This window comes from Cucurbita pepo, chromosome 12 (assembly GCF_057944985.1).
Source record: "Cucurbita pepo subsp. pepo isolate OVF chromosome 12, ASM5794498v1, whole genome shotgun sequence".
Classification (NCBI taxonomy): Eukaryota; Viridiplantae; Streptophyta; class Magnoliopsida; order Cucurbitales; family Cucurbitaceae; genus Cucurbita; species Cucurbita pepo.
Window position 1 is genome coordinate 11,732,082 of NC_141809.1, and position 12,786 is coordinate 11,744,867.

A 12,786-nucleotide genomic window follows, 5' to 3' on the forward strand; every position below is an offset into this window, starting at 1 on the left:
TTATTACCATAATTTGTGTGGATACAGTCTTCGAAGCTGTTTTCTGCCATTTTTCTGCTGCAACCTCCTTTCTTCTTCATCCTTGCTTCTCTTCCCCATACGACTACGATCTGAACTGGTTTCATCTCTATTTCTTCAAAAAAGCTGTTCATCTTCGTTCTTCCGTTAGTGGTTTGACTTCTTGGACTTGTTCTGTTGCGTCATTTTTATCCTCTTCAATGTTGTTTTGATTCCATGGCGTCTACTGTTCTTGAGCATTTTCTCTTTCGCCTTCGTCTTCTGAGGGTTGATGTGTGAGGAGTGTTTTACTGATTGAGGTTTTTGAGGATTTTCCTGTAGCGAGGGAGGTTTGCTGTTGAAATTGAGTTTTGTGTGGTTGAGAATTTGGTTTTTGGTGGCGAGGTTGGGACTTTGGGTTTGGAGATCGACAGTATGGGTGCGGAGATTGAGGAACAGAACTGGATTCATGATAAACCTGATCCTAATTCTCTCTGCTTGCAGAAATTCAGGCTCTATGAGACGCGTTCGGTAAATATCTCGTGCTTGAATTATTGATGACACGCTTTCATGCATCTTTAATCTGATTCCATATAATCTCTGTGGTCATTTCCATACGTTTTTTCAAGTTCTGAATCTATTGTTCATCTTGGTTTTGATTCAGCACGATTTTGTTCTTGATTTGTTGGGTCGACTAGGGTAATTTTCGTTTACTATTCCCATGGGTATCTCGAAATGGATCCATGGCCTCCTTGAGCACGATTTGTGTGATTTGGTGTTGGAGGATCCAAGTAGAGGAGGAAATTGACATCTTCAGAAGATGCGCTGTTTCAATTTGAACAATAATTTGCCCATATTTAAACCTGTGTACAACCTGCTCAAAGATTTGCTTGTATGCTTTGGTTGTTTTAGAAAAAATTTGAGGTTTTAAACTTATAAGACATTGTTTCTGAAAATGGGATGTTTAGATATATCGTTGCTGGTTTCTTTTGTTTACTCTCCAGTCTCATACTACAAAAATGCATGCCATGACCATAATCCTTTTTGGGTGTAACAGAACTTTTATATGATTGGAAGAGACAAGAACCGAACGTTCTGGAAAGTGTTGAAGATCAGCAGATTGGAACCTAGCGATCTAAACATTCTTGAAGATTCTACCGTATACACGGATAATGAGTGTTTTGACCTGCTGAAACGAATAAACGAAGGAAACAAGTTAACGGGTGGGCTCAAATTTGTGACCACTTGTTATGGAATTGTTGGTATGTTATCGACATGTGTTGTTCATGCACATTTTTCGTTCTTCTTTCTTCAGAACTTTATGGTTTCTACCGTTACAGGTATCATCAAGTTTTTGGGACCGCATTACATGTTATTGATAACAAAGCGAAGAAAGATTGGAACTATCTGCGGCCATGCAATTTATGCAATTACGAAGAGCGAAATGATTCCAATTCCAAATTCTACTGCCCGGTCCAATTTGGATATTTCTAAGGGTGAAAACAGGTCTTTAGTCCAATTTTCATGTAAATGTAATATGTCCTTGGTTCTTAAGGAGACCTAAGGGTTAGCTTTCAGAAATAGTGTCCATATGTATTTCAATTAGATTTTTGTTGTTCTATATTCTTCTGATCACATTTACAATTGAACTTTGGGAATTAATTCTTTTATTTGTCATTTGTTAGGAGTAGTTGAGTTCTACACCGTGGAGGTAATATATTTGTAGTTTATTTTGTCGATTCACCCTTCGGTGTAAAGTTACTGATTCAATTTCTTGTACAAATGATGCCATATTTCTCTTTCTTTTCCCCTCTTCTTTCTTTTGGAGCATAAGTGGATCTTTCGTATTATAAGTTAGTAGTATGATTATAGCTCTCTATGTATATCCTTATTTTTAGAAGTGTTATATAAAAGGAAGTACCTTTTATTAATTGCCAGTTACCAGGATGTGATGTTTATATTACTTGTGGAATTAACACAAGGTAGTATGGTTTGATTGGGGAAAGTTACTTTCCTTCTTCTTTGTGGTTTAGCTTTTTTAATAATTTCGTCTTTTCCATTTTCTCTTTCATCAAATTTATAATTTATTTTGTTAATTTGAAGCTAATATGTTTCTTATTGTCTCCTTCTTATTGATTTAGATACAAGAAGCTCTTACGCACTGTGGATCTTAGGAAAGACTTCTTTTTCAGCTACTCATACAATGTCATGCGTTGCCTCCAAAAGAACATTTGTGATAATAAGACAGGACATTTGCTTTATGATACAACGTTTGTCTGGAACGAGTTCTTAACTCGTGGAATCCGGAACACTCTCAACAATACCATCTGGACTGTTGCCTTAGTGTATGGTTTCTTTAAGCAGGTATGCATTTTTTATTTATGGATATTGCACATTATTGGGTACTTTACATAAGTAAAAGATTTTTGCTTTCTGTAACTTGTAATGGGAAGGGGACTATTGTGTAGCTAGCAGCCGTTACTGTTACCATGAGGGATTGAAGGGCCTTTGCTTGTTCATATTTTAGTTTTATAATTGTGCTCATCTTCTACTCTGACTGCATTTTTTGTGCATTATTCTTGTCACATTCTCTATCGAGCTCTTGTGCAGGTTTCATAGCATTTTAATGCAACATCAGATGTGTTTAGACAATGAATACTTTGTGCTTTACTTGTCCAGGTTGATCTTTCTCTGTCTGGCAAAGATTTCAAGTTGACACTCATTGCTAGACGATCACGTCATTATGCTGGTACAAGGTATATACTATTGCATTCATGCACACGTGCAATAAGATTAAGTTCATGAAATTGTTCATATTTGACTTTTTTTGGTCGTAATCTGACTACAATTCTCGTGTTGTGCACCTCCAACCAAGCAGGATTCATCTTCTATCTTGCTCTCTTAGATCCTAGGATTAACCATCTTTCCTCTATATCCAATTGTCTTTTAGGCAATTATTATGGAATTATGTCTGTATGTGCTGCGGATTATACATTTTCTTGCAAGCCATATTATATTTTGTTGTTCTGTTATTTGGTGAAGATTTCTAAAAAGAGGCGTTAACGAGAAGGGAAGAGTAGCTAATGATGTTGAGACAGAACAGATTGTTTTCGAAGATGCTTCCGATGGTCGACCGACTCGAATAAGTTCAGTTGTGCAGAATCGAGGATCGATCCCCTTATTTTGGTCCCAAGAAACCTCACGGCTGAATATTAGGCCTGATATCATATGTATGATTGTAACATGTTTATGTTGTTAGTTGTATCTTTCATTGGTAACTTCTCTAATCCGTCGCTGCAATCTCTTTTTCCTTCCAGTGTTAAAGAAGGACCCGAATTACGAAGCCACAAGACTACATTTTGAGAATCTTGTTTTGAGATATGGGAATCCAATAATTATATTGAATTTGATTAAGGTATTTCCTTATCAATAATTTTGTTTTCATGTTCGATGCTAAGTTATTGCATTCGTTGTTTATGTTTCCCAGGCCTTGTTATTCGATCGTTTAGTCTACTTTTTTCTTTCAATAGTTTTACTCAATTCTCTTGACACTATTTAAAATTATTCGTGAAATAGACGCGCGAGAAGAAGCCACGAGAAGGTATCCTCCGTGCTGAGTTTGCAAATGCTATAAGACATATAAACAAAAGTTTACCTGCAGAGAACCGCCTAAGATTTCTCCATTGGGATTTGAACAAGCATGCGAAAAGGTATTATAACCATTCTATACTTGGCAGTAACGATATTCTATTGAAACTGATTAATTATGTGTGATTATGATTTTTCTGCGAACTCTCTCTGCAGCAAAGCTTCCAATGTTTTGATGCAGCTTGGTAGGGTTGCTACATATGCATTGAACTTAACTGGCATCTTCTACTGTCAAATAGCATCCAATTCAAGCTCAGAGGAGCTTTTAAGCTGGACCTACTTCAAGTAAGTTTTACACAGTGGTTTATTAGGTGCATGAAGCTTATTTGCTCGTACTTGCCAATTTGGATGTAAGGATGGTTACTAGTTTATTGCCCCATTTTGCATAGTATGATTGACCAACATTGCCTATGTTTTGAATGAATCAGGAAAAATCAGGGTACTGATTCTTCCATGGAGAACCTATCCACAGAAGAAGAAAATGAAGAAAGCCCAGAAAAAGATGTTAGTAGTAGGGCGTATGGCAATGGTATACTTGAAAATCATCCAGTTGCGATGTTTCAAAACGGTGTCCTAAGGACCAATTGTATAGACTGTTTAGATCGGACAAACGTTGCCCAATATGCCTATGGGCTAGTTGCTTTAGGACGTCAATTACATACGTTAGGGCTTACTGATTCCCCCAAAATGGACCTGGATAACCCTTTGGCGGAGGAGTTGATGCGGGCTTATGAGAACATGGGTGACACCCTTGCATTACAATATGGTGGCTCTGCAGCACATAATAAGGTACCTCTATATGGATCATACAGGCTTCTATAATTTTTTATTAGAATGAAGAATCTTAGTCACGTATCAATTATGTTTCTTTAACAAGTTGTTTAGTTACAGCTATATAGTCATATTTGAGTTGGTCAACTTGAAATCCTGATTTAGATAGGAAAAGAGAAGAGAAAGTTCTATTATACTGGGTAGAAATTGGCTAATACTTACGGTGTTATCATGTGATTCCCTAATGTATGGATCTTTACGCCCCATTTGTTCGTGGCAGTATTGATAAAAATGTTTAGAAGACCATTCATATTTTTTGGTTGTGAACTCCCTAATAAATAGGCTTTAGCATGTCCTATTCCATTCATGCTTGTGTATGACCTGCCACTGTTAGTTGGCCGTTATCCACATATTTTTTAATTCACACCCAACAGATATTTTCCGAGAGGAGAGGCCAATGGAAAGCTGCAACACAGTCTCAGGAGTTTTTCAGAACACTACAACGTTATTGCAACAATGCATACCTAGATGCTGAGAAACAACGGGCCATTAACGTGTAAGTCAGAGATTCATATAGTGTTCGCATGTTTTATAAACTTTGCACCGGGAAGAAATGACGAACTATTTGACATGGTATTTCCTCAGGTTCTTAGGTTACTATCAGCCACAGCTGGGAAAGCCAGCTTTGTGGGAATTAGACTCTGACCAACATTATGATCTAGGCAAGCGCGTTACTGATCTAATTGATGATAATTTCAGGTACATATTTATGCAATATGAATTTAATAGACATTCTGCAGAGAGCATATCATTTGTAGCATAAAATGAGAGATGACAAATAAAAGAACGCACTCTATGTTATCTTTGTTATAATTTGTTAAAGAATTGAATGGCACTTAGAATTCTTAAATGGGATTTTCACCCTCCTGAAGGACATCTTTTAAAAGATCACTATCAGATGGCAATATACTTGGTCAGAGTGAGTCTGATATGTTGAATACACATGACGGAAGCAGCAGGCCCTCTCCTCATTTGAACGAAGGATGTACTAAAGGCTTCTCAGAGTCTGCACCAGAGGTCTCAACTTGCGAGGATATATCTCTTTGCAGGTCTGTCAACATCACATTTCCTATGGTTTTCCTTCTTACATTGTTGGATTTAATACAATGGCGTGTGATAACAAAAAATGTAATTATCCTAAAAAAAAAATTTGGTCTTTGTCATAGGTATACTCCCTCTGTGTGTACTAGACAACTACAGGAAAACATGCAGGATGATCAAATGCTTGATCATATTTGCCACGATGAGCATGGGGATTCATGCAGCTGCTCTAATTTTCTGGATATGGACTGGATTTCTTCATCTGGGAATTCTTGTGAAGATGAGTTGTGTGAAAGGTATTTGTATTGTTGTGCATTCTTATAGCTTTTGCTTTCCTCTCAGTTCTCAAAGTCGCTAGGATTCTGACATTTGAAGGCTTGATTTCCAAGAAACAATGAATAATCTGACAGAATTGAATCAGCCTTTGATTTTTGCTGGTTTTCATTGCCTTCTGTAGCTTTTGGTTACTTTTACGCTTAGTAGGGATCTGTTTACTGATTATTGTACGTGGTTGATAGGTCTGTCACCAGTCTTTCATCGGAAAATGTTGCAAGTGAGATGAAGATTGACTTTATCTCGTCTGCAAGTGAGTCTGGATCAAGCTCAAAGGTTAGTAGTTTATTTACTCACTTGTTTGGTTCTTGAAAAATCAATTCTATATGCTTTTATCAGAGGATGGAAATCAATTTCATCGAATTCGATACAATTCTTCCCAATCAAAAAACAAGGAAATAAGACGAGATCTCCCGGCAATCCTTGCAGCATCACTCTTGGTGTAGAAAATCACGTGTTCATCTACAATATTTAATCCCTACTTTCTCTATGATCAACATTATCGCGCCATACTGCAAATCCAAACTAATTAATCATCTACTAATCTGTCTTGTTTAGGTAAAAGAACGGTCTGGAACTGACCTTAGTCGTGACGATATCGTCACTGAATACTCCGATCATTTTGTCGACTGGGTCAGCCATGGTGGGATGCTCTTCTGGTGAAGCTTACTCAAAGTTACTAATCAACATTGACTTCTTTCATCGGACAAATTACATCCAAAGGGTGTAGTTTCTGTAGCCAAAAGTGAAAAAAAAAAAAATATAACATTATCAGTCAGCTCGGTGAGGCAATAAATGAAGGACGGTAAGATATCTGGGGATAGAGAAAGAGAGAGAGAGAGAGAGGCATAGTTTGTATTGTGCAGCAAATTTTGATGTTCAGGTCATCTGTGAGTAGCCAGCAGCAGCCATTAACGGACTGTAGAGAGCTCTGCCAAAGAAAAGCTAGAAGATGAAGAATAAGAGTTTGAAGAGCTAACTTTGTATCTGGAGGGGAGCCACACACACACAATGAATAACTCACTCCAGGTTCTTGATTCTTATAGTTTTCACATTGTAAATATTTGTAGGCAAATCTATTATTCCATTGGATATCTCCCAAATTAACAATTGCAGATACATCATAGTGTCTCTTCAATCCCCCTGTTTGTGAAAACAAATATCATCAGATCATGTATAATTCTGTGAAAAAATAAGGTAAATTTTTCATCTTTAGAAGAAGGGTTCTCTGGATTTTTATATATGCTGCTGCAGGTTCATCACAGCAAATCCTCCTGAAGCCCACCATTAATGGGGCAACAGGATTGCATTAAGACAGAGAAAAACCAGGTTATTTTTGTTCTCTACCAATGCATAATCTTCATATATTTTGATGTGTGTTCAAGGTCAACAATTTTAAATAAGCAAAATGCATATTTTAAAGTTCAAATGTAATGAAAATAATAATAATAATAATAATTAATTTGTTTCATTGTTATTATTTTTATAATTACTTTTACAACTTTATTAAATTTTAACTCAAAACAAAATTGACCGTTGCAAAATAAAATTGAATAAATGTTGTTATTTTTTGAAATAAATATATGTTTAGATTTAATCCATACTTGTTTACATATTTAAATTGCCATAATTATCTATTTAGATTTCTTTCAAGTTTTTATTTTTAAAATAACATAATTAGTTAATTTTTTTTAAATCACCCATCAACGTGTTTGTATATGGGGAAAAGGAAAAATGATTATGGTATGATAAAATAATTTTATGTAATTTGTATTAAAAGATCTTTTAAATTCAAATTCTCATTCTAGTTAAATTAAAAAACAAAATAGTTTCGTATTTATTAACATTATATTAAATATAATGTGGAATTAAAAATTGTATAATTAATAAGGTTTTCATTCATATATTTTGATGTAATTATTAATTCTTCTATGAAAATAATATATATATATATTAATTTTGATTTTAATCTTACTTTTAAAAAATTCTCTCTATGAATTATTTATGTCATCTGAATTTATTCATTTAAAACTCTACATTAGTTTTCTACCTTCGTTAAACCTTCATTCTTGACGTTTTTGTAGAGTAATCTAGTTATTGATTCAAGATTGAGTCTATCCATAAACAACTTGAATGAAACAAAAACAAAATTATGCTTAAATTGAACATTGTCCTATATATATTCGATGAAAGAAATTAAACGGTAGATCATAAGAACCTTGCCCGATAATAAACTTAGCTTTAGATTTTATGAGCTTTCTTATGCTAGATGAACACAATTCTCCACAATGGTATGATATTGTCCATTTTGAGTATAAGTTCTCATGACTTTGCTTTTAAGTTTCCAAAATGCCTCATATCAATAGAAGTAGTATTCGTTCATTTGACTTTCATCATCCACCCTTTTAGACATAAAAACTTGATGGATGTATTTTCTATTATACTCCTGTTCTGATTATCCTATAAATAAAATGGGTTTGTCTATCTTCTAAAATTCATTTGTCAATTGCATATCTACAGATTAAAAGTTAACTGCATGTCGTCGAAACTCATTTTCTTGAACAAACACAAATTACAAAATCGCAGCAGCTTAACTTAAAACTGATTCTGTGCGAATCGAAATTTTTGTTGATATCATCAACTCTGACCTGATATGACCACATCACTCGAGAGTTCTTCATATCATGATTGATAATAGGACTCTTGTGAACAGATAATACATCAAAAAAATTGTTGAAGATTGAAAAACAGTCTTCCGATGCGCGAATACAATGAAAAAAATGTTAACAATCACATTCAGTTGATACTTGAAAATCCTTCACATCAGATCTAGCAATGCATCCAAATTTGACGAACAAAGAAATGCGTAAACAAACAATCTATGATTCCTACACTACATTCAACCAAAATCCACAACTAAGCAAGAACGAGAACAGAAAAATCGCCTTGGAATTCCAGATTTCCATAGAAGTTAATCAATAATCAGATCGCGATGTGAAAATGATCCGAAAATAATAGAACTAACAGATGAATCATACCGTCATTACTGCTGCGATCCCTTAGGAAGTCGCCGTTCTCGTGCAGCGAGGCGCACGATCGCACTGGTTACGCGCTGGTTAAAGTGGCGCACGATCCCCCCCGCGCTTTTCTCTTTTACACCGGTATTTATAGCAGTGAGTTACACATTTCCGTATTTAAAAAAAAATAAATAAATAAATAAAATCTAAAAATAAGAACCTTTAAACCATTCAATGGGCCGAACTTTAGGCCCAATTTTAGGCTAAAGCGGGCCATCCAATGGGTTTCAAGACTAAACACCATTTGCCCTGAGCTTGCTAAAGCCCCGTCGCTGCGAAGAACTTCTGGAGCTCTGCAACAATGGCGGCTTCTAAACCCAACATGGACGACATCGATACTCTCAAAGCCAACATAGTTACCTTTCCCTTCTTCAACCCCATCTTCAGGGTTCAACGATGTCGATTTTCGCAAACAAGGCCCTCTCAAGCCAATCAAACACCCAAAAAAAACCTAAACGAACTCCAGAGCAAGAACCCACCAAAACCTAGAATCCAGAAGCTCTCAATCCCAAAAGTAAGGAACGGCCGATAAGGTTTCGGCATTTTCAGTCATGGTGGGAGATAATCCAGTTACCAATTTGAGATCACTTGATTCATTGTTAGGTAAATTTTAGGGTAATTTTGTTACTTTTTATGATAAGAATGTTGGGTTTTTCATGTTTTTTCTTCATTGAGCATGCTGTAAGTTACAACTTTTTTGCCTTCTTATGGCCTAATGTCTTAGTTGTTCTTGTTTTTTTGCATCATGGACATTCATTTTCATTATAGAGAAGCATTTGAATTGCTTGTTTTTGAAGTTTTATATTTGTAGCTTGATATTGACTAATGTTTATTGTTTAAACGTCTGTTTGGGTTTGATAGACAAGCAAAATGTTGGCTTGTCTAGAAAAGCCAATGTCAAGAAACCAAAACTATTATCCCTAACAGCCATAGACATTGCAACGGCCCAAGCCCACCGCTAGTAAATATTGTCCTATTTGGGTTTCCCCTCGAGGTTTTTAAAACGCGTCTGCTATGGAAAGGTTTCCACACCCTTATAAAGGGTGTTTAGTTCTCCTCATATGGGATCTCACAATCCACCCCCTTCAGGGCCCAGCGTCTCGTTCTTTTCTTCAATCGATGTGGGACCCTTACCAAATTCACCTCCTTCGGGGCCTAGCGTCCTTATTGGCACACCGTCTCGTGTCTACCCCTTTCGAGGAACAGCCTCCTCACCGACACATCGCCCGGTGTCTGGCTCTGATACCATTTGTAACGGCCCAGGCCCACCGCTAGCAGATATTGTTCTCTTTGGGTTTCCCCTCAAGGTTTTTTAAACGCGTCTCCTAGGGAAAAGGTTTCCACACGCTTATAAAGAGTGTTCTGTTCTCCTCCCCAACTGATGTGGGATCTCACAGACATTGTATAAGCAATCTTGGATCGTTAGACTGACAGATGAAGACAGATGAAGAAGAAGAGTTATGATTATGTAATCTGTTGTTTCACAATGAAACGGGTTATTTTAGTTAACTCAATGGGGGAGGCTTTGATGGTTCCTTGGACACCATATTTTGTTCTGAAACAGTAGTTTTTGGTTCTTAAAGGGATGGTCACATAGAAAGTAGGGAAGTGCCATGCATTGACAGGCTTTGAAGCGTTGATGGAACTTTTCATCTCAAGGTGGCATCTCTAAATTGTGGTATCTGTTGTACAGTAGAGTAGTGACATTTTAGTTTTCGGGTTAGCTTATCGTAACGTAAACTTAACTCTTACTTCCTCGTTTCAGTTTGTTGCCTGATCGGAAACTGAACAGTTTACTACAACGGCCGTTTAATCATCTTCCTGATACAAAAGATGGACACTCTCTCTTACTATTTTGGTATTGGGAGGAATGCTTGAAGCAAAGGTACTTTGCACTTCAATATATTTATGAGTGGGACGCCTCATTCTTGTTTGTTAATACAAGATCCCACATCGGTTGAAGAGGAGAACGAAACACCCTTTATAAGGGTGTGGAAACCTCTCCCTAGCAAACCTTGAGAGGAAGCCCAAAAGGGAAAGCCCAAAAAGGACAATATATGCTAGTGGTGGGCTTGGGCTATTATAAATGGTATCAGAGCTAGATATCGGGCGATGTGCCCGCAAGGAGGCTAAGCCCCAAAAGGGGGTAGACAAGAGACGGTGTGCCAGCAAGGACGCTGGGTCTCGAAGGGGGTGGAATGGGAGGTCTCACATCGATTGGAGAAGGGAATGAGTGCCAACGAGGACGCTGGGTCTTGAAGAGGGGTGGATTGTGAGATCCCACGTCGGTTGGGGAGGAGAACGAAACACCTTTATAAGGGTGTGGAAATCTATCCGCACATTTCAGATGGTGGCAAAATTCAAGTGAGACCACATAAATAGCTCTTCCAGGCGGTACGGAAGATTGGTCCGTTCCGAGCTTTTCGGTTCACTCCACCTTGCATTACCTTGATTCGGTTCTTATATAAAGCTTTTTTACATAATCTTCTCCATGTTTTTCACTCATTCTTTTGTATAGGCTGTGGTAATTCACGAGCCAAGTATCACGTTGTATGTATATTTTACTTCCCATACTCTTTGAAATTGTTTATGGAAGACCTTAGCTCAGACCCCTTTGCTATAACTTTTTATATAAGATTGTGAAGCAAATTAGTTAACTATAATCTTTATTAGATTTTGGAAACCGAAGATCATGATTACAATCAAAGAAATCCAAGAACAAGAAACAGACCAGCTTGGATGATTGATTATGAGATGGATTATGATTCGAAGTTCTGATAGGGCTTGTTTTGCATTCTTTATGGATAATGATCCAATTGTCTCAGAACTCGAGTCATAATCCATCTCATAAAGTATCATCCAAGAATCAAGTTGTTAGTGACCGCTTCTTGCATGCTCTGTACTCCGAAGTTATTACCTTCCAGCTGCTATGAACTCTTCAAAGGCAAGCCCAGTTTTCGTTTTATTTTGGAACTGAGTTATTGATGGTTATCACTTATTCTTTTTTGTTCGTTATACAATCTTTTGCTCGTGACGTTTTCGTGTTCGTTTTTTCTTTTGAGCAACTGCACAAACGTTATCTGAATTAGGTAGCTGACTCATATTTTGTTTGTATCAGCTTGACATGAACAACCATTTAATTGGACCAGAAATACATTAGCTGAAGAGGATGTGCCCCCAAAAGATCTTGTGTTCCACCGGTTTTATACATGAACTCCTCAAAGAAAACGAAGAAGAAAAAGAGGAGGCTGTTGATGATTTGGTCGGTGAGGCTGACGACAACGACAATGCTGCCGAAGATCTGTTCGACATTGACATGGTTGGTGGGGATGAGACTGAAAATGAAGAAATCGAGACGGTGACTACGACTACAATGACTTGGATCGAGTTGCCAATGAAGACAACAAAGACTTGGTTCATAATATCAGTGATTAGCAGTGACAACGACATAGGACAAAGAGCGGAAAACAAAAGCACCATCATTTGCAAGCCTCGAAGATTACGAGCACGGTGTTCATAAAAACAAGTCTACTAAAGAGAAGACGAAGTCGAAGCCAAACTCGAGGGCAAGGAAGAGGAGGAGAGATTGGGTTCGGTTGGTAAACAAAAAAACGACAGAAACGAGCATTGTTTACATTCATTTCGGCTCGAATCGACACAAGAATCAACAACACCATGTGGGGGTGTTGGCTTCCAACATCAGGTTCTCTAAACAATTCTCTTTCAAAATTATATTTAATCCACTTTGTCTCAACTTGTGTGCACATCCTAAAGATCATGGTGAAGTTTTTGTTTGTTTCTATCATATTCATGAACCCCATATTACTGATTGATCAATCTACAAGATTCTGAGCTGCAA

General features: G+C 37.0%; 1 protein-coding gene and 1 long non-coding RNA gene across 5 annotated transcripts; both read left to right on the plus strand.

Moving 5' to 3' along the window:
* On the plus strand, positions 1–7,071 carry LOC111806958 (phosphoinositide phosphatase SAC2). 3 transcript variants are annotated; one of them, XM_023692515.2, is made up of 16 exons: positions 1–528; positions 1,055–1,259; positions 1,338–1,503; positions 2,139–2,361; positions 2,677–2,753; positions 3,040–3,227; positions 3,315–3,412; positions 3,574–3,707; positions 3,802–3,930; positions 4,074–4,434; positions 4,851–4,972; positions 5,062–5,175; positions 5,349–5,525; positions 5,643–5,813; positions 6,036–6,126; positions 6,409–7,071. In XM_023692515.2, the coding sequence occupies exons 1-16, from the start codon at positions 433–435 to the stop codon at positions 6,511–6,513; spliced, it is 2,457 nt and encodes an 818-aa protein (XP_023548283.2). In that variant the 5' UTR covers positions 1–432; the 3' UTR covers positions 6,514–7,071. The 3 variants fall into 3 exon arrangements, with proteins under 3 accessions (XP_023548283.2, XP_086985295.1, XP_086985296.1); XM_087129169.1 differs by having other exon boundaries at positions 5,364–5,525; XM_087129170.1 differs by having other exon boundaries at positions 5,433–5,525.
* Positions 7,072–9,141: 2,070 nt separating this feature from the next.
* Positions 9,142–12,786, plus strand: LOC111806356 (uncharacterized). 2 transcript variants are annotated; one of them, XR_015423076.1, is made up of 3 exons: positions 9,159–10,812; positions 11,601–11,871; positions 12,046–12,786. It is a non-coding gene; the product is annotated as an uncharacterized LOC111806356 (long non-coding RNA). The 2 variants fall into 2 exon arrangements; XR_015423075.1 differs by having other exon boundaries at positions 9,142–11,871.

Excerpts from the sequence above, each read along its gene's own strand:
- LOC111806958 (XM_023692515.2), top strand. The coding sequence starts at position 433 with ATGGGTGCGGAGATTGAGGAACAGAACTGGATTCATGATAAACCTGAT. Across the intron at positions 529-1,054 it reads GGCTCTATGAGACGCGTTCG|AACTTTTATATGATTGGAAG; the intron begins GTAAATATCTCG and ends TGGGTGTAACAG. Across the intron at positions 3,708-3,801 it reads TTGAACAAGCATGCGAAAAG|CAAAGCTTCCAATGTTTTGA; the intron begins GTATTATAACCA and ends CTCTCTCTGCAG.